This window comes from Enhydra lutris, unplaced genomic scaffold, assembly GCF_002288905.1.
Source record: "Enhydra lutris kenyoni isolate GAN:26980312 unplaced genomic scaffold, ASM228890v2 scaffoldscaffold9, whole genome shotgun sequence".
In the NCBI taxonomy this organism is placed as follows: domain Eukaryota; kingdom Metazoa; phylum Chordata; class Mammalia; order Carnivora; family Mustelidae; genus Enhydra; species Enhydra lutris.
Window position 1 is genome coordinate 43200945 of NW_019154093.1, and position 22341 is coordinate 43223285.

A 22341-nucleotide genomic window follows, 5' to 3' on the forward strand; every position below is an offset into this window, starting at 1 on the left:
TGTTAATTAGACTTATTGTAGTGATCATTTTGCAATACATGCAAATGTTGAATAACTATGTTGTATACCTGAAACTAAAATAATGTTGTATGTCAGTTATACCTCAATTAAAAGGAAAAAAAAAAAAACTGTGAAGGGTCTGGGATTTTTACCTTACTTGCAAACTAGAGGTTTAGCGTACCACAGTTTCATGTGTGCTGTCAGAAGACAAAAGATTCTTGGGTCAGAAACAAAAGACTTTCTTGCTAATGGCACATCATGCAGTGTGAGTTTCATGTTTGTGTTGATTTCAAATATCCCCATCCTCTAAGATATGGAGTGGTCTAGTTAGATATGTACACAGTGGATTTACACTGTGTACTAACACTGAGGAACCCAAAGCTAGGGGAACCCTTTTATTATAATGAGCTTCTAGCAAACCTGCTTGACTTTTCTTTCAGAGGAAGACATAAGCTTTATTATATTAGACCCTGAAGAAACTTGCCACTGCTCAGAGGGAGACACTATCTCTGTCTTGCAAGGCTGTTCATTATACAAACATCCTTAAAAAGGTAGTCAAATATAAGACAGTGCCTCTACTCAAAAGACAGAAAAGTGAGACACCTGTGAAAAATTGTCTCCCAGTTCTCTTCTGTGGAGTGCAGCAGCTTGACCACCTTGTTGTGTAAAGAAGTCTAGTACCCTACAACTCTAAAAGAGCTAAAAGATTGCAGCAGAATAAATTTTATTTTTTAAGATAATAAATTTCTTTGCAACTAAACATACAGATTTAATTACTATTTTCATTTTGATGTTATGTTGGATCAAAACTATTCTTTGCTTTCTTTGTATCAAAATCCATATAGTTTAGGCATAGGTGAAATGGGTAAAGGCAGTAAACAGGTACAAATTTTCAGTTATAAAATAAATAAGTTCTGGGGATGTAATGCACAGCATGGTGACTATAGTTAATAATACTGTGTTGCATATTTGAAAGTGGCTGAAATTAGATTTTAAGTGTTCTTATCACAAGAAAAATATTTTAACTATGTATGTTGATGGATGTTAACTAGACTTATTGTGCTGATCATCTTGCAATATATACATATATTGAATCGTGTTATGCACCGGAAAGTAATATATGTCAATTATATCTCAACTTAAAAAGCACTACTGATCTAGTATTTAGAAGTATCACACACCAGAACACTAAAGCTCCTTGTTGTTTTTGGGGGCTAATTATTTCCAAATATTATCCATTTCTGTCCTTTTACTACTGACCCCCACCCTTTAGTTGACTAATCTTCACCTTGTATTTGTGACTTTGGCTTCTCAGGGAAGGGATTGCATCTTAATTTCCTTGGCTATTCCTTACCACCAAGCACAATATTTTATTTGCAAAAGAACTCAATAAATACTTGTTAATAGGAATACACAATGTAAAATAATATTTACCTAGCTTAGAACATATAAATAAAAGGAACTTCAGAACATCAATATGACCAAAATTTCCACAGGTAACAATTATGCTCTAACACAAAACAACTTTTAAGAGCAGAGTAAACTGGTAAATCTCAAATATAACAAAAATCTCATAATTTGTCCCATTGTATAGAAAGGTAATGAGCAGAGTCATATATTGATTTAAAATGGATTCATTTAGGGTGTCATGTGAAATTATATATATTTTTAAAGATTTACTTATTAATTTTAGGGAGAGAGCATGAGGGGGAGGACCAGAGAGAGAGGGAGAGAGAATCTCAAGCAGACTCCCGCTGAGCGTGGAGTCCAGTGCAGGGCTCAATCTCATGACCCTGAGATCAAGACCAGAGCTAAAACCAAGATTCAGACACTTAAATGACTGTGCTACACAGGCACCCCTGAAATTATATTTTCTAATGAAATATCCAATGCAATGAAAATTTGCATGAAGTTAATAGTTTATTAACTTCTAAACCATACAATGGTGAGTATCCTTAACTCAGGACAAAGATGTATATTAACTTTCTAAATTCAGGTAGTTCTGTAGGCGAACTGGTATTAAAAGTGAAAATATTCCATTTGGGAGCATATTGTTGGTCAGTAGTTGAGCCCTGATGGTTATTCTGCAAAGATGTAATAGTTCACATGGATCTTTGTATCTTGTTGAAGGAATGTAGTCCAGCCAATTAGAAATAATTGGACGTCTTCCTAAACTTAGCTGCGTCTGAAGAAAGGGGAAATATTTTAATTTTGTAATACTAATCACTGGTTAGTCCAAATTATTAGCATTTTTATTTTGTATTTAAATTCAGAAAATAGATCTTAAATTTATATAACCCTTATCATATTTTTTACAAAGCTTTTTAATGAGGCAAGTATTTTTATTCCCTTTTTATTCTCACAGTGATACATAAATTTTAAATACATCTAAGGAAAAAACATTATTTCTTACAACTACGAATCTGTATATGTTTTTCATTTTAGACAGATCACACACTTATGTTTTATCAGCTTCTCCTTCCAGAGTAGTGTTGTCAACTTGGCTATACACCAGAATTATCCAGGGGACTTTAAAATATACTAATGCTGAGGTTTTACTCCAGAAATTTTGATTCAATTCGTCTGAGGTTGGGTACAAACAACATAAATCTTAAAAGTCCTCCCAGGTAATTCCAAACATTGTAGAACAAAATTTCATACTACTAAACTGTGAGAAGTCTTGATAGGAACCTATCTATATGAAAAGATAAATTTTCAAGTTTTAGTTACGATACCCTTTTAAAGATTTAATTCTAGAAGCTAAATGTTAATTAAGTTGATTTAAGAATAAAGAATACAGACATTTCTATATTATAGAGATAATTCTCTGGTAGAACCTGTAATCTATAGACTATATGGTACTTTTGCTTAAATGATATATAAGTTTATTATTTATTCCATATTTAGCTATTCAAAGAATATCTGGTATTTGCCTTAGCACCTTAGCACCAAGCATTTAGCTCATTGCTAGGGTATAAGAAATAGTCTCTGCTCACAGAACTGAGGGATATATATATATATATATATATTTTTTTTTTTTTTTTAAGATTTTATTTATTTATTTGACAGAGAGAGACACAGCAAGAGGGAACACAAGCAGGGGAGTGGGAGAGGCAGAAGCAGGCCTTCCGCTGAGCAGGGAGCCCGATGTGGGGCTCAATCCCAGGATTCTGGGATCATGACCTAAGCCGAAGGCAGACACTTAACTGAGCCACCCAGGTGCCCCGAGAGATGGATATTTTTAATCGCACAAATATTTTAAGCCTTTATATTTTTATTTCCTGGCATGTGATTATATTTGTGAGGAGAAATGTAACTCATTTTCAAATATTCTGTAAAGAATCCTGTTAAATTTTTAGTTTATGATGTTCTTGAGACATAGAAATCCTAATAAACACTATTGTGTAATTAGAATATAATAATGACATACATCTACTTAATTACTACTAAAAAAAACTATAACTTTTTAAATATTTAGAAGACAAATTCATGAAAAAGGACTAATGTTCAACATAATTTAGATTTTACCTATTTTAATTTGTAAGCCTACACTTGATTTTTAATTTTTACTGGATATAATTCATAGATAAAAAACCAAATTCAATCTTGTTTCACAATTTTATCTTAAAATTATTGATCAATATTTGAGCCCAAACCCAAAGAACTATTTTGCTTACCTCTATTTCCCTGATTGAAATGGCAGAAAGCACTCTGGAACATAGCACTAAACATGTTTTGGCATCTTCCTGGATGTCTACCAATTCATGATCAACCATTATTCTCACTCTTGAAGGGTAGAGCAATATTGTTATCACAATGTTGATGGGTTTTTTTTCTCTTTCTAAGATTCCATATTGCAGGAGTATTTTCAAGATATTAGATTGTCTTGTCTGAGCTACATAGAGTAGAGGTGTGATGCCACTTAGTGGACTTGGACAATATACTGGTGTGAAAGTTCTGTAAATCAAACAGATGAAAGCTTCACTGAATACAGAATTAAGAATTGTGGAAAGCACTTTGTCTTAATAGTAATAGGGACATAATAGTATTATCTTAAATATTAAATGTTTTAAATGACTTTTAATGTAACTTTACCTTTATGTATGTCTTAAAAAGAGTTTTCTATTCTATGAATCTAGACCAAAATGGAAGTTAAAAAAAATAAGAAAATTCCTATTACACATTTAAATTTTGCACTTGTAAAAACAAACAAATATTTAGATGTATGGAAAGTTTACTTTTACTTTTTTTTCCAGAATTTTTTTGTTGTGTTATGTTAGTCACCATACAGTACATCATTAGTTTTTGATGTAGTGCTACATGATTCATTATTTGCATACAACACCCAGTGCTCCATGCAATCCGTGCCCTCCTTAATACCCATCAGGCTCACTCATCACCCTACCCCATCTCCCTTCTAAAACCCTTCGTTTCCCAGAGTCCATAGTCTCTCATTTCTCCCCACTTCATTTGTCCTTTCTCCTAATGTCCTCCATGCTATTCCTTTTGCTCCACAAATAAGTAAAACCATATGGTAATTGACTTTCTCAGTTTACTTTTACTAATAGCAATTATGTTTCTCACTAGAGAAATCCTATTGTTATCAGAACCAGTATTATAAAACTGAGGTAGCTCTGGAAAATTTAAAACAGAAAAGGTAAAAAGGCTCTTTTTAATTTCACTTTATTAGTAGAATAGTTATGTGACCATTTTGATACCTTTTTATTTGTTTTCTTCTTGGTCAGTCATGAATTGAGTTTGGAAATTAGATGAGAAAGGAATAAGTGCAACTAATGTAATTTTATTTTTTTCAGTTAAATAAAGTTAGAATTGGTTTAAGCAATGAAAATTCTATTTTTTTCTAATTTTATGTAGTCCTCTCAATTGAAATAGATATGTTTGCTAATGAATTGGTCTCTCTATATAGATAGGACATGGTATAACCAACCACAGGGGTTTTATATTATCAAGTCTTGATTTGGCCAAATAAAAATGTCTTTCGGTACTAAAGAAAGGGAAGTTTTATTCATAATCCTTTGTTTCTGGAATTCTCTTGATTGGTCTAATAAAATACTAACATGTTTTGTAGAACATCATATAAACTATAAATACTGGTTTTGGACAACTAGGAGAGCAAGGAGAGCATTATTCAAAAAGAGGAATTTTAAGATTGCATATATTTAATTAATGAGGGAGGCAACACAGTATAATGCTACAAACTTTATAATGGAGACTTAGGGGTTCTAGATTCGAGGTTTGGTTTTTCCTAACTAGCTCTGTGATGTTGGGTTAGTCAGCCTCTTTGAGTCTTAGTTTCTTTATGCATTTATGTTTTCACTTACTGATTAATTAATTAATTGAACACTTGCTTGCACAGAGTGTACGGAGTACTAGATACAGAGAGATGAAGGATACAGTCCTTTATATCAAGATGCTTATTATAGTCTAGTAAATGAAATGGACAAATAATTCAATAATACAGTACAAAATTATAATTGCTATGATAGAAACATGCTTGGTGTACTGTAGAAGCACTAAAGAGAAGCACTTAACTCTACCTGGAATAACCATTGTTCAGAGGTTATCTTGGAGCTAAAGATTTGAAGGGTTAGTAGGTTTTTATCAATAAAAAAGTTAGAAGTAATGTCTCATTTACAAGCATATAGCAGCATTGGAAGATTGTTGAACTACCTATATAAAAAGAATGTATTGTATTAGATATGTTCTCTGTTGAAGTGTATTTAGAAGTCCTAAAAACCTCCCCTGTAGTGATTTCCTTGTCAGAAGCTCCAAAGAGAACAGTTTGAAAATCCTTAGACCAACTAGTTTATCTCCAAAGCTTCATTGAGGGTTGAAATGCCAAGATTTTGTGATTAAAAAAAAATAATAATAGTGTGGTGTAGTGAAGAGTAGCATCTTAGAAATTAAGAAGTTTAGTTTTTGTTGTAACTTTGCCAGCATTATTATATATATCTTTCTAAATTCTGTATATAAATATATACATTCTCCGTTGGAATAATCTCCAGATCAGTATTTCCCCAGACATCTCATCTTTTTCATACATATTTCCAATATATATCCCAAATTGAACTCCTAAACTACTTCTCCTTCTGCATTCCCTGTCCTGCTTATTGGTATTCACTTTCCCAAACCACCATTGCTTCCAACTTTTTCACAGTTTTTGATTTGTGTATGTCCTTTCCCTCCCTTTTCAGTTCTGGCAAGTCTTGCTCATCATATAAGACTCCAATAAAAGACTGCTTTTGACCTGATCTTTCTTTTTTCATGATACTTTGTACATTGCCCTAGTAAGCCCATACCATTTTGGACAACTTAAAGTCTCTAATCTTTCATTTTCTTATCTTCAAAATAAATGGGTGAGCAATATGTGCAATAAAAATTAAAGCTGCAAACATGCTTTAAAAAAAAATTTAAGTTCCACAAGGACAACAATTTTCGTCTGTTTAATCTACTATTATATCCCTAAATGCCTGGAATAATGCTTAGCCCAGAGTAGACACTCAAGTATTTGTTGATTTTTTTACTATTTCCAGAAAAAATATATATATACATAATTAAATTTATTCTGTGGCTTTTGGACCTAACAAGACTGTTAGTGAAGTGCAATCATTTAAATTTTTCAAAGGCAATCTAATTTATTCATCTTGCTCATTCTTTTTTTTAAATCAGATTATGTCTTTTTATTGAAGTATAACTGATATAACATTAGTTTCAGGTCTGCAACATAATGATTCAATATTTATATACATTGTGAAGTGATTAATGTAAGTCTAATTACCATCTGTCCTCATAAAAAGTTAGAAAAAAATTTTTTCTTGTGTTGAGAACTTTCAAGATCTACTCTCAGCACCTTTCAAACATGCAATAAAATATTATTGACTATAGTAATCATGCTGTAAATTACATTACTATGAGTTACTTGTTTTACAACTGGAAGTTTGTACTTCTTGACCCCTCTTACCCATTTGACTTAGTCTCAACCCACCTTCACTCTGGCAGCCATCTTTTCTCTGTGTCTATGAGTTTTTTGCTTGTTTGTCTTGTTTTTTAGATTCTATATGTAAGTGAAACCATGTTATTTGTCCTTCTGTGACTTAGTTCACTTAGCATAATACTCTCAAGATCATTCCATGTTGTCACAAATGGCAGAGCTTCATTCTTTTTTCATGTCTGAAATATGTATATACACTGTGTGTATGTGTATAAAATCACATCTTCTTTATCCATTCTTCCATTGCTGGACATTAGGTTGTTTCCATATGTTGACGATTGTAGATAATGCTGTAGTGAACAGTGGGGTGCATGTATTTTTTGTATTAACATTATTGTTTTTTTCAGATAATTACTCAGAAGTAGAATTGCTGGATCATATGGCAGTTCTGTTTTTAATCTTTCAAAGAAATTCCGTATTGTTTTCCATCGTGGTTGCACCAATTTACATTCTCACCAATATTGCATAAGGGGTTTCCTTTTCTTTATACCCTTGACACAACTTGTTATTTTTTGTCTTTTTTTAAAGATTTTGTTTATTTATTTGACAGAGAAAGAGAGATCACAAGTAGAGAGAGAGGGGGAAGCAGGCTCCCAGCTGAGCAGAGAGCCCGATGCAGGGCTCAATGCCAGGACCCTAAAATCACAACCTGAGCTGAAGGCAGAGGCTTAACCCACTGAGCCAGGCTGGCATCCCTATTTTTTGTCTTTTTTATAACAGCCATCCTGACAGATGTGAAATGATATCTCGTGGTTTTGATTTGCATTTCCCTGATTACTGATGTTGAGCATCTTTTTTTTTTATATGAACACATTTTATTATTATTTTGCTATATAACACGTTAGTGAATATACTCAACGCATTTTCTCAAAAGGCAAATGAGACACAAGATAACATCTTTTCGATTCCTGAAAACCTCAGTATCATCCGTCTTTTGGAGGATCCAGTTTCCTACGACGTCTATGATACTGTCCACGAGGATACCAACGGCGCTTAGTAGTAAAGAACATTTTGCTAAGTTGTTCTATCATAGATCCTTGCTCCAAGTGCTCATTTTTTCCTTCTAATCTGGTTTTCAGTACTTGGTCATGTGTTTCTTCATTATTATGTGGAGGATCTGGCTGAGGGATAGGTTGTGTATGTTCATATGGAATGTCCACAGAAGTGTGGTAGCACACTATTGTCCTGCCATCAGATATCAAAGCAAGCTCTACTTTGCAATTATAGTCATCTGGTAGAGGAGAATATGTAGATTTATGACAAATACAATATAAAGCTCCGTTTTGAATTGGAAATAAATGTTTCCAGAGAGTTCTGTTTCATATCACCCATTTTACTGCTGCTAACGCCATGGTGAATCAAGCGGGTGGTATGAAAGAAGATGAATTGAAGAGAAACTGATTTTAAAATCTTCAAGGCATTTATCTATTTTCATTCCTGACAGCCGCTCACCATGAGCCTGCCATTTTACGTCTCTTTTCTTTTTTTTAAACTTTTTAAATTTTATAAATTTTTTTAGAGAGAGAGTATAGAGGGGGAAGGGGCAAAGGAAGAGGATGAGAGTATCTTAAGCAGGCTCCATGTCCAGCATGGAGCCTGATGTAGGGCTCCATCTCACAACCGTGAGATCATGACCTGAACCAAAATCAAGTGTTGAATGCTTAACCAACAGAGCCACCTAAGTGTCCTCTTTTCTAAATTTTTAATTTTTAATTAATTTTTTAAGTAGGTTCCATGCTGGGCATGGAGCCCAATGTGGGGCTTGAACTCACAAACAAGACATCCAGGGCACCCCTTAAAACATCTTTTTACATGCCTGTTAGCCATCTAGAGATCTTTTTGAAAAATATCCATTCAGATCCTCTGCCCATTTTTAATAGGATGTTTTTATTGAGCTGATGAGTTCTTTATATGTATTTTGGGTATTAGCCCCTTATTAGATATATCATTTGCAAATATTCTTTTTCCCATTCAGTACCTTGCCTTTTCATTCTGTTGATGGTTTCCTTCGCTGTGCAGAAGCTTTTTAGTATATTTTTGCTTTTGTTGCCATTTCTTTGGAGTCAGATCCAAAAAATACTGCCAAGAACAATGTCAAGGAGCTTACTGCCTATGTTTTCTTCTAGGAGTTTCATGGTTTCTGTCTTGCATTCACGTCTTTAATCAATTTTGAGTTAATTTTTGTGTGTGGTACAAGATAGTGGTCTAGTTTCATTCTTTTGCATCTGACCAGTTTTCCCAACGTCACTTATTGAAGAGACTGTCCTTTCCCCATTGTATATTCTTGTCTTTTTAAAAAATAATACTAATTAACCATATATGCATGAGTTTATTTCTGGGCTCTCGATTTTGTTCTATTGATCTGTGTGTCTGTTTTTATGTCATACTATTATGATTACTATCTTTTTAATATAGTTTGAAATCTGGGAGCGTGATGCCTCCAGCTTTGTTCTTCTTTGTCAAGACTGCTTTCGTTATTCAAGATCTTTTCTGTTTCAGCACAAATTTTAGGATTGTTCTAGTTCTGTGGAAAAAGCCATTCAAATTTTGATAGAGATTGCATTGAGTCTGTAGATTGCTTTGGGTGATATGGACATTTTAATAATGATTCTTTTATGCTGGCGAGGATGCGGAGAAAGGGGAACCCTCCTACACTGTTGGTGGGAATGCAAACTGGTGCAACCACTCTGGAAAACAGCATGGAGGTTCCTCAAAAAGTTGAAAATAGAGCTACCCTATGACCCAGCAATTGCACTACTGGGTATTTACCCTAAAGATACAAACGGAGTGATCCGAAGGGGCACGTGCACCTAAATGTTTATAGCAGCAATGTCCACAATAGCCAAACTATGGAAAGAACCTAGATGTCCATCAACAGATGAACGGATAAAGAAGAAGAGGCATATACCTACAATGGAATACTATGCAGCCATCAAAAGAAATGAAATCTTGCCATTTGCGACGATGTGGATGGAACTAGAGGGTATTATGCTTAGCGAAATAAGTCAATCAGAGAAAGGCAGCTCTCATGTGATCTCTCTGATATGAGGAAGTGGAGATGCAACATGGGGGGTTAAGAGGGTAGGAAAAGAATAAATGAAACAAGATAGGATCGGGAGGGAGACAAACTATAAGAGACTCTTAATGTCACAAAACAAACTGAGGGTTACTGGGGGGGGGAGGGGGGGAGGGAGAGGGTGGTTGGGTTATGGACATTGGGGAGAGTATGTGCTATGGTGAGTGCTGTGAAGTGTGTAAACCTGGTGATTCATAGACCTGTACCCCTGGGGCTAAAAATATATGTTTATAAAAAAAAATAAAAAATTATTTAAAAAATTATTCTTTTAATCCATGAGCACAAAATATCTTTCCATTTGTGTCTTCTTCAATTTCTTTCATCAATGTCTTATAGTTTTCAGAGTACAGATCTATCACCCCCTTGGTTAAATTCATTTCTAGGTATTTTATTCTTTTTGATGCAGTTATAAATGAGATTGTTTTCTTCATTTATTTTGCGAATAGTTCATTGTTAATATATATAAAAACACAACAGATTTTTGTATATTGATTTTTTTTACCCTGCAACTTTCCTGAATTTATTTAACTATTTTGGTGGAGTCTTTAGAACTTTCTATAAATAAAATAATGTCATCTGTACATAGTGACAATTTTCCTTTTAACTTTCCAATTTGGGTGTATTTTATTTTATTTTTTAATTTATTTCAATTTATATTTTATTTGACTAATTGCTATGTCTAAGACTTCTATACTATGTTGAATAAAAGTGGTGAAAGTGGGCATCCTTGTGTTGTTCCTGATCGCAAAGTAGTGGCTATATTGTTAGTTGTGGGTTTGTCATATATACTATTTTTGATGTTGAGGTACCTTCCATCTATACTCTTCAATTGATGGTTTTTATCATAAATGGAGTTGAATTTTGTCAAATACGTTATCTTCATCTATTAAAATGATCATATAATTTTTATCCTTCATTTTTTAAATGTGGTATATTATGTTGATTGATTTGCAGGTATTAAACCATACTTACATCCCTGTAATAAATCCTATCATGGTGTATGATCCTTTTGATGTATTGCTGAATTTGGCTTCATAATACTTTGTTGAGGATTTTTGCATACATGTTCACCTAGGATATTAGCCTGTAATTTTATTTTACTTATTTTTTGCAGTGTCCACATCTGGGTTTGCCATTAGGGTAATTCTGGCCTTATAAAATGAGTTTGGAAGTGTCCCCTCCTTTTCAGTTTTTGGAAGGGTTTGAGAAGGATGGGTATTAAATCTTTTGAATATTTGGTAAAACTCACCAGTGAAGCTGTCTGGGCCTGGACTTTTGTTTGTTGGAGAGTTTTTGATTACTGATTCAATCTCTTTACTAGTAATTGGTTTATTCAGACTTTGTATTTCTTCACAGATCAGTCTTGGAGGATTGTATGTTTCTGGGAACTTATTTCTTTTAGGTTGTTGAATTTTTGGTGTATAATTGTTTATAATTGTTTCTAATGATCCTTTTGTGGTTTTTTTTTGTATCAGTTGTAATTTTTCTTTCATTTCTGATTTTATTTGGACTCTTTCTTGATGAGTCTGGCTGGGCTTGTTAGTTTTATCTTTTCCGAGAATCAGTTCTTAATCTCATTGATCTCTTCTATTTGATCTTTTGTTTGTATTTCATTTATTTCTGCTCTAATCTTATTTCATTCTTTCTACTAACCAAGCTTCATTTGTTTTTCTAGCTCCTTCCAGTGTAGTTTCTTTTGTTTGTTTGTTTTAGATATTTTATTTATTTATTTATTTATTTGAGAGAGAGAGAGAGCAAAAGCAGGAGGAAGGGTGGAGGGAGAAGCAGACACCTGGCTGAGCAGGGGGCCTGATGGGAGGCTCTATCCCCGACCCCTGGGATCATGACCTGAGCCAAAGGCAGACATTTAACCAACTGAGCCACCCAAGCATTTGTAATTTTCCAGTATTATTCTTATTCATTTCTAGTGTCATAGTATTGTGTTTGGAAAAGATAGTTGATATGACTTCAGTCTTGGATTTATTGTGAGTTGTTTTGTGGTCTAACATATAATCTGTCCTGGAGAATATTCGGTGTGCACTTGAGAAGAATGTATACTTTGCTGTTTTTATATGTAGTGTTCCACATATTATATATATTAAGTACATCGGGTATAATGTATCCACTAAGGTTAATATTTTCTTACTGATTTTCTGCCTGAAGTATTAATCCATTGATGTAAGTAGTATATTAAAGCCCCTTTCTATTGTTTTATTGTTGTCAATTTCTCCCTTTAGGTCTGTTAATACTTGCTTTATATATTTAGATGCTTCTATGTTGGGTGCATAAATATTTACAAATGTTATATCTTATTATTGTATTGACTTTTATTTTTATATAATACCCATTTTTTGTCTTTTATTACAGTCTTTATTTTTTTTAAGATTTTATTTATTTGACAGAGAGATAGAGATTACAAGTAAGCATAGAGGCAGACAGAGGGAGAGGGAGGGAGAGAGAGAAGCAGGCTCTCTGCTGAGTAAGGAGCCCAATGTGGGGCTCGATCCCAGGATCTGAGGCCATGACCTGAGCCGAAGGCAGAGGCTTAACCCACTGAGCCACCCAGGCACCCCACAGTCTTTATTTTAAAGTCTGTTTTATCTGGTGTAAGTGTAACTACTGTAGCTTTTCAGGGGGAGGGGGTTCCCATTTGCATGAAGCATCTTTTTCTATCACTTTACTTTCAGTCTGTGTGTGTCCTTACATATGAAGTAAGTTTCTTGTAGGCATTAAGGTGTAAGGGTAGTGCAAAGATGGTACGTATCATGCCAGCACTAGCAAAGTAGAGGGAGAATGCTGAAAAGATGTCCATTGGTGCCTTGTTACTGGAAGGTCTCAAAAGGATCTGTCCCTCCAACAGATGCTTTAAGGTTAGCAATGATTCTCTTTCACATATGGTCTAAACACTTTTCAATCTGCCGCTTTTGTACTTGGTCCCAAAGTGAATGTGTTTGCTTGCGAATCCTCTAAGAGTGGGATCTCCCATTTCCTATAGCACTATTTTTTCTGAATGTAAGTCCTATTGGTTTTAAAGCCAGGTGTTTTGGGGGCTTATCTCTCCAGTGCAGGTCCCAAGGGTTGGAGTGGCTGATGTGGGGTACAAAACCCTTGCTTCTCAGCGAGAAGCTCTGTATTTGTGAGATCACTCTCAACTCCTTCTGTTTGTGGGCTGGCATGCCAGGGGTGTGGTTTTTGGCAAGACCATGTCTTTGCTTCCCCTACCCATTTAATGTGGTTTGTTAATTTTTTTTTAATTTGTTTTTTTGAGTGGGGCTGGAGAGGGGCAGAGGATGAGGGAGGGAGAGAATCATAAGCAGGATCCAGGCCCAGCATGGAGCCCAATGCAGGGCTCTGATCTCACAACTTGGAGATCATAACCTGAGCCAAAATCAAGAGATGGGTGCTTAACTAACTGAACCATCCAGGGACACGTCTTTTAATATTTTGCTCTGGATGATCTGTTCAGCTAATTTTGGGGGGGGCGGTTTAAGGGGGAATTGTTGCATATATAGATACAGATTTGTTGTGTGCATTGGAGGAGGTGAGTTCAGGATTCTTCTATACAACTGTCTTGAACCACCTCTGATCTTATTCACTCTTAAGATATTTGACTAAGAATATTGTTAAGTATAGGCATTCAGGAGACTTGGGGGACAAAGATACCACAAATGGTCCTTGGTAAGATTTGGGGGTATTAGTTGACTTTAAAATATTGAGATTAATACTACCTTTAGAAGTAATTTTAGACCAAAAATGTTGAAAACATAACTAAAAGTCAAATAGGCTTAAAATGAGATTTAAAAGTCTAATCTGTACCCAAATGACATGATTAATCCTCATGTTTAAAGAGCATGTTACTGTAAACCAAAATTTGCTTAATCTGTACTGACAGTTAATTATAATGGTACTTATATGGATGGAGTAAGGCAAGCACAGCAAGAATTAGTTTTTAAATGTGAAGTTAATGAACTGAATCCTCTGTATCTGAAAACCTGTCATATATGCTTATGAATTGGGGCATAATATTTCCATATAGACATGCAGAGAATGATTCAGTTTTGTAGCTATACTAATTATTTCTATTTTTTCTACTCCCCTTTTAATTTTTAGCCACCAAATTTAAGGGATGCTTCTCTATAATTTTATTTCTGATATTTAAGACATCTGACTTTCTTGGAACCATGTTTTATTCTAACTTAGTAAGGCTATTTTCTCTGTTATCCACCTCCTCTTTGGCTGTTCCTTTTCAACCATCTTTTACTGGTTTCTCTTTCTCTGCCCTTAACATCCAAGTAGAGAAGATTTGGCCTTTTGACTAATTTTCTTTTGACCTATTGATCTCAGGCAATTTCATCTATGACCATAACTTCCATTACTGTCTATTAATTTATTCAACAAATATTTATTAAATGCATACTGTATACCAACCTCTGTTTTAGGTGCTTGGGATATGTGAATGAACATAACAAAGATGGCTGTTCAAATTTTAGCAAGGGAAAATAGCACAGAATGAAAATAGAAAAAAAAAAGCAAATTTTATAATATGTTAGAAGATTTGCTAAGAAAAAAGAAAAAGTAGAGCAGTATAAGAAGTATGGAAATGCTAGGGGTGTATATGAGGGCATTTTCCAATTTTAAATAGGATTATAGGAGAGGACATTACTGAAATAAATAAAATCTTAAAAAAAAAAGTCCCTGACCTTTAATGCCTGATCTTTGGCTCTGGGGAAGTGTGAATCAGACTACAGCTTATTCCTTGCTTATTCTTCTGGCAAGTGCTTGTTGGGGAGGGGGGCCTAGGGCAGAGACTCAGATGCTGTCCGTGGCCCCCCTGGGAACTCAGGATGGCAAAGTCATAAGGGCGTGAATAACTCTGAAACATCAAGTGTGAAAGGGCCAGAGAAGGCACCAAAATGTTACATGGTGAGTAAGGAGGGGTTTGGCACAGCTGCGTGGACTGGGAGGGCTTCCTGGAGGAAGGGGCATTTGACGGAGACTTGAAAGAATGGCTTTTTTTAAAATCTTGAGTTTTGGAAGGGGAGCGAGGCCGGGGAAAGCCCCTGACAACACAGGAGAGGCGAAGCGGGAGGAGGCGGGGACTGCATCAAGAAGGACTAAGTAAAGAAGAAGGAGATGAAGAAGTTAGCTATTTATATACTTAAGGATCCTAAGGCAGGAGTGTTCCTGGAGTGGTGAAAGAGAAGAGTGAGGGAGCCATTGTGGCTGAAAGAGTGAAAAGGGTGAGGAGCAGCAGGAAACAAGGACAAAGATAATGGGATGCCACATCATGTAGATCCTTGTAGATCACTGAAAAGACTTCCATCTTTTACTCTAAATGGAATGGAGAAGGCATTGAAGATTTTGAATAGAAAAGCAGTGTGATCTTACCTCTGTTGAGAATCTGTTATGGGATAGGAGGAAGAAAATTACTTAGTACAAGGCAATAACAGTAGAGATGGTCAGATTCTGTATATTGTTTGAAGGTAGAAACAACAGATATCCTGACAGATAAGATGGGAATGTAAGAGAAAGACACATCAAGGATGATGCTATCTAGATATCTACTGTACATGGCTATCCCTTAGGCAATGTAAACTCTTATGTCCCAAACTGAATTTTTAGGTCCTTCGTAATAATCTTTTTTTTTTTTAAGATTTTATTTATTTATTTGACAGAGAGAGATCACAAGTAGGCAGAGAGGCAGGCAGAGAGAGAGAGGGGGAGAAGCAGGCACCTCGCCAAGCAGAGAGCCCGATGCAGGGCTCGATCCCAGGACCCTGAGACCATGACCCAAGCCGAAGGCAGAGGCTCAACCCACTGAGCCACCCAGGCGCCCCATCCTTCATAATAATCTTGATAGATTTGTGGTATGACCATTGTGGTAGGCTGGATAATGGCCTCTCAAATTGGCAAAAGGGATTTTGCAGATGTAATTAATAAAGGTAATGATCTTGAGATGGGAGATTATGCAGGTGGACCCAGTATAATCACAAGGACCCTTATGTGATGTGTCAGAGAAAAATAGAATCAGGGTCAGTGAAGGAGCTATGACTCTACAATGCTGGCTTTGAAGATGAGGAAGAAGTCATGAAACAAGGAATGCAGGAAGCCTCCAGAAGCTGGTAAGGAAACCCATTCTCCCATACAGGCTCTAGAAAGAACCAGGCCTGCTGACCTCTTGATTTTAGCCCAGTAGCTTCATTTTGGACTTCTGACTTCCAGAACTAAAAAATAATACATCTGTATCATTTCAAGGCACTAAATTTGTGGCAATTTGTTACAACAAGAGGAAACTAATATAACTATCAATCAGTCTTAAAATTTAGAAATTCGAAATTAACTCTTTCTCTGATGCTCTGCTTCTAATCACTCACTGTTTTGTTATTCTATTTAATAATATCTCTTCCTTCTCCTATTGTTATTTAGGTTTTTTTTATTTTTATTTATTTATTTGACAGAGATCACAAGTAGGCAGAGACAGGCAGAAAGAGAGGAGGAAGCAGGCTCCCTGCTGAGCAGAGAGCCCAATGCAGGGCTCAAACCCAGGACCCTGAGACCATGACCTGAGCCAAAGGCAGAGGTTTAACCCACTGAGCCACCCAGGCGCCCTGCTATTTAGTTTAAGTTCTCATTATGTCTTACCTGAACAGTTGTGCTATCAAAGAATAGTCAGAAGTAGGAGAAGATGGTGGCAGAGAAGAATTAGTTCTTTCTCTTAAAACTATTATAGATATACATGGAAGCTAAGTTAGCAAAGAGTGCCTACTATGCAAATTCAATTTCAAGCAACTTCTCCAGTCACCTACCTCTTTTCAATAAAATTTTTTCCATAACCCTTTTTCTATGGAAGTTCTGGAGTTGCTAATGTACCTGGAGTGTTTGAGCAGTCTACTGACTGGTCTCCTTGCTTCTAGTCCCAGCCTCCCTTTCCAGTGTAATCTTTAAATGGGAGCTGATGAATCTTTTCATACTACAAATCTGACTTTCACTGGTTAGGCATCACTTATGGTGTAAATTTTAAATTGCTTAGCGTGGCCTACTAAGTATTTCAAGATTTCACTTCTAGGCTTCATCTTTAACTACTACCCAATTTCCTATCTTACTTTTTAGCAATTGCAGAATTATCTAGACAATTATTGTTATAGACAATTCTGATAATCACTGGATGTAACATGTTGTTTTTATCTCCTTTGGTTTTAGTCATCTGCCTCTGCCTAGATTACTTCAAGAGCTAAAGGAAGAGAAAACTTCATTTCATCTTTTAAAAATCAATTTAAGACATCTTCTGTTCTGAGAGCTTTCTTAGGTGTCTGCTCCTTTCCAATAGTGTTAACTTCTTTCTCTGTTCTACCTGCACAGGTTTCTAATTTTGCATTTATATACTATAAATAATTGTTATGGTTCACTTACTAGTCTGTGAACTTTCCAAAATCAGGAAATATGGCTATTTGGCTTTGTATTCCCTCAAAATAACACAGTGTTTGGCACTTAAGAAAGTGCTTAGTAAATGATTATTGTTATTTTAGCTGAATGGTATCATCTCTCTTTAACCACTTATGGTCTGTCATACAGTGGCATTTAGATTATTATTGCAGTTTTGTTGTAAAAATGAACAAACCTAAGTTCCTTTCCCTCATTAGTTCTATCTCCTCTCCTCCAGGGGCCTATTTACACACTTCATTATTATAATGGCCAAATCATCATGTTGGAGTGTATCCCAGAGATGGTGACCAAAAGATGCTGCTGCTGTAAGAATAAAGAACAGCAGATAATAGGAAACTTAAGGTATTCATTATGGGGACATAATAGCTGTGTTCAAATATTTGAGAGGTTTTCATGTAGGAGAGAAAATAGACTTTGTTCTCCGTAGCTCTGGGGGCAGAATTGGAGAAATGGAGACAGATTTCTGTGCATGATGAGTAAGAAGAATCTAATAAAGCTACATAAAAATCCACTTTCTATTTCAACAAAATCTTGATTGAACTCTTGCAATGTATCTATATAGTTCTAGACACTGAGGATTCAATGTTGAGGAAGTAATCAGGGTTTTTCCCTTCATGGACCTTACTTTTAATGACAATGGATAGTAAGCAAACAAATCAATGAAAAAAAAAACAGCAGCAGCAAATGAACATATAGTGATCGATGCTGTGCAGAGAATTAAAATAATGTTATGATAATGAATGAGTGGCTTCTTTAGATGAGACCAGAGAAGGCCTCTTTGAAGAGATGACATTTATACTGTATTCCACCTGATAAAAAGGAACTAGTTACAGGAAGATCTGAGTGAAGAGATTTCTAGGTAGAGAGACCAGTTATTATTATTTTATTATTTCTTAATTTTAGTTTTAAAAATTTGAGTATAGTTGGCACACAATGTTTCATTAGTTTCAGGTGTACCATCCAATGACTTGACAAGTTTAAACACTATGCTGTGCTAACAAGTATAGCTACCATCTTGTCACCATACAATGCTGTTACAGTATCATTAACTATATTCCCTATCCTGTGCCTTTTATTCCTGTGACTTATTCATTCCATAACTGGAGGCTTCTTTCTCCCATTCCCCTTCACTCATTTTACCCATCCCCTTAACCCCCTTCCCTCTGCATCCATCAGTTTTTTCTCTGAATTTATGGGTCTGTTTCTGCTTTTTCTCTATTTATTCATTTGTTTTGCTCTTGAGATTCCACATGTGAATGAAATCATATGTTATTTATCTTTCTCAGTCTGACTTATTTTGCTTGTAGGTAATTGTCATTACAGGACATTCAGGCAGGAATAAAATTGAAAATATTCAAGAAACAGAAAGGTCTGGGTGGCTGGAATATAGTGTTCAAGGGGAAGAAAGACATGAGATTGGATTTGGTTGATATAGTGAGAGACCAGATTATGTAGGACTTTTTAAAAAACGGGTATTGAGTTTGAATTGAGTTTTATTTCACTTGTAGTGGGAAAGATTTGGAGGATTTTAAGCCTGGGTGATATAACGTATTTCACATTTTTATAAGGTTTTTCAGGCTTCTGAGTCAAGAATAGCTTATAGGGGTTGAGAGTGAAGAGTGGAAGATGAAAGACTCTTATAGTCTATAGCAGTTGTGCAGGTAAGAGATGAATGTGGCTTCATCTAAGTTAAAAATGGAGGAAAGAAAAGTGTAATTGGGGTGTGTTTTAGAGACATAGTCAAAAGGACTTGCTAATATGTTGATGAAAGAAAGAGAAGAATCAAGAATAAATCCTGGATTTCTGTCTTGAGCAAAGGATAGAACAAAAGGGACTATTAGGTAGGGAATTCAGGAGAAGGAGCAGTTTGACAGAGAGAGAGTGAGTTAGATTAATATTATGTTTTATTTCTGTTAAGTTTGAGATGCTTTGTGGAGATGTTGAGTAGACAACTTTATATAGAAGGAATCTGGAGCTCAGAGGAAAGGTCAGGGCTGGAGAGAGAGACTGGGGAGTCATTGGCATACACATAATATTTAAAGTCATGGGACTGGGTAAAATCTTTGAAGGAAATGGAACAGGCATAACTGGGAAACAGAAGGATCCCTGGGCAAAGGAATGGTTTACTTCACAAAATAGGTAACTACCACTAGAATTATTCAAGTAGAGACCATATTAGCATCAGACAGAGTTGTTCAACATAGAGATGCTGCCCGGGGTGGAAGTTTGCTAATGAATTCATAGATCCCATTTGAATCTAAGTAAGATTCTATGATTCTGAAAGATTCAGATGATGTTGTGGTCCATAGAATTGGATAGTAATATATTTTACTGTGTGGATATATCTAAGTCAAGATTTCTTGATTTTTAAAACTGTCACTTAAGACAGTTGTTAATGGCACTGTATCATATCCCACTCTGTGATTCTCTTCATTTCGTTTTCCTTCCACTCCTTTCAGTTTTCCCCTTTTGCTTCCCATTTAAAAGTTTTAAAAATGTATCTTCTCTTCCTCTGTTTTACTCCATTTTTCTTTTCCTTGGGCCTGCCAGGGACACACATAGGCATTACTTAACCCAGCTAGTGACACTAGAACCTGCTGCTCTTTGCAAAAGTTACAGATATAATGGTCCTTAAAACAACCAAAAGGTGCTATTTGGGGATTTTATTTACTGATATTCCAGACTGCAGCTATTAGTTCGTGTACTTGGGTGATCATTAAGCAAAGCAATCTAGTGGTTCTCCAATATCACAGTGATACACAATCAAGAGAACAGCTGCTTCAGGCAGAATCTAAATTGGTTCAGACTTTAACTGATCTTATCTGTCTTGTTTTTTAGCATTCTTGCTCCTGTCATTGTGCTTAGCTAGTATAGTACCTTATACATAGTAAGGTGGTATATAAATAATTTGTTGAATGAATGAACAAATGCACATTGGTTCTAATCAAACTATTATCCAATACCATAGAGTGAGTTAGAGATACTACAAACTAAGTAACTTTAGAATCTATATTATGGACTTTCCAAAGAGTACATTGAATATTTTTTTTAAAGATTTTATTTATTTATCTGACAGATAGAGATCACAGGTAGGCAGCGAGACAGGCAGAGAGAGAGGAGGAAGCAGGCTCCCCGCTGAGCAGAGAGCCCAATGCGGGGCTCGATCCCAGGACCCTGGGATCACGACCTGAGCCGAAGGCAGAGGCTTTAACCCACTGAGCCACCCAGGCGCTCCCGTACATTGAATATTTAATCCAAAAGATCCTCAGTAGTATTCATTAGCTAGCTTGACATTTCAGAGTACGTGAAAATTTTGTTCTAGAACAGACTTAATCAGATATTTGACTTCATTGTGCTCACTCTTGAAGAATTTGGAGTTAAATTTATCAATGTTTAATATACAAAAAGGGAATTATTATGTTTAATAACTATTTCTAAGTGAATATATGTGTATATTCTGAATTATACTTTGAAAGTCATTTTATACACACACACACACACACACACACACACACATATATATGTGTGTGTGTGTGTGTGTTATTGGTATGCTCAAGAAGAGATCGCAGTATTACCCAAAATAGTGTCTTTGTCTAGTTAGAGAAATCTAAGTTGTTGAACATGCCATTACCTTGAGCACTAATGTGTAAAATTTATATAGCACAGAACCTCTAGAAATTTATCGGTACATAATAATGTGTGTAGAGGGGGAATTATTGAATCAGTAATGAAGGAATGAAGGAGTAAACAAATGAAAGAGCAATCAAGTCAGGATTCCTTATCCATATATAGCCACTATGCATATTCATTGTAGAAAAAAAGAAGTAAAATAATCTCCTAAAGAGAAAATTTCTCCTTTTATGGTGAAAACATGAGATTATTACCTCCATATCAGTGCCAGGTTACAACTTCTGTCTTGAACATAGTCCTTTGTCTTCTTGAGAAGCAGTTCCACAAAGTCAGGGTTACCTTTTCTGGCAAAAACCCAGTACAGAATTGTATTCACACATATTTCAGTAAATTCAAGATTAAAATTTAGTTCAAAACGGTATCCTGATTTTTCCACAAATGCAATATAATCTGAGAGTAGTATGTCAAACCCATCCAAGTCGACATACCTCAGAATTTTTGCCAGGGTTCTGTAAATCCTAGGTTCATAACAGTGATATCCCCACTGACCCAAAAACTGCAAGGATGGTCGTTTAACAATTTTGTCAATGAGATTGCAGAATATATTGCTTCTTAGACAAGAAGTCTTACGGCATAATTTAGAAGATTTACTCATTGCTATTTACAGCAACAATATAGAAATAAAATCACAGGCAGTCATACTGTAATCCTTCAGTTACATATTTTGATAATGTGATAGGCTTTACTCCATAGACAGGAAGCGCCCTTTAAACTATAGCCAGAAAAAATATCATAAGAAATATTACCATAAAGTACTGGGTGACATCACAATAGATGGTGATCTGTCATCAGCATAGGTCAGAAATTTGGGATCTTGTATGTGACTGGTGACATTTGAGGGAGACATATTGGACATAAATGGCATGTGTGATAGCTAAGAGCTAATATTTTTAAATCTAAAGCTTCAGCTCAAGCCAGAATGTATTTTTGTGAAGTACTGAAGACATGGTCTATACATTTGACAAAATAATATTAATAACCAGGTTAATTATTCCTTTTAGGCTGTCATGTTCAGCATGAGTACTGCATGTTCTCACTTAAACCTCATAGGATATTTACTTTATAGCTGAGGAGATAGAGACATAGAAAGTTTATGACATCTGCCAAAAGGCACTATAAT

At 35.4% G+C, this 22341-nt stretch overlaps 1 protein-coding gene and 1 pseudogene across 1 annotated transcript; both read right to left on the reverse strand.

The window, feature by feature from the left end:
- Positions 1-1897: 1897 nt before the first annotated feature.
- Positions 1898-21922, reverse strand: LOC111143401 (ankyrin repeat and SOCS box containing 17). Its single transcript, XM_022497110.1, has 3 exons — positions 21416-21922; positions 3678-3957; positions 1898-2185 (listed from the first exon to the last, which is right to left on the reverse strand). Exons 1-3 carry the CDS (start codon positions 21814-21816, stop codon positions 1979-1981), a joined length of 888 nt encoding a protein of 295 aa, XP_022352818.1. The 5' UTR covers positions 21817-21922; the 3' UTR covers positions 1898-1978.
- LOC111143402 lies at positions 7914-8364 on the reverse strand (annotated as a pseudogene).
- Positions 21923-22341: the final 419 nt, after the last annotated feature.

What these genes read in the sequence shown, in the direction of transcription:
- LOC111143401 (XM_022497110.1), bottom strand. Translation starts at nt 21,816, where the DNA reads ATGAGTAAATCTTCTAAATTATGCCGTAAGACTTCTTGTCTAAGAAGC. An exon ending in AACCTGGCACTGATATGGAG is followed by an intron (nt 3,958 to 21,415) that starts GTAATAATCTCA and finishes TTTGATTTACAG; the next exon opens with AACTTTCACACCAGTATATT. An exon ending in TTTCAATCAGGGAAATAGAG is followed by an intron (nt 2,186 to 3,677) that starts GTAAGCAAAATA and finishes CCCTTTCTTCAG; the next exon opens with ACGCAGCTAAGTTTAGGAAG.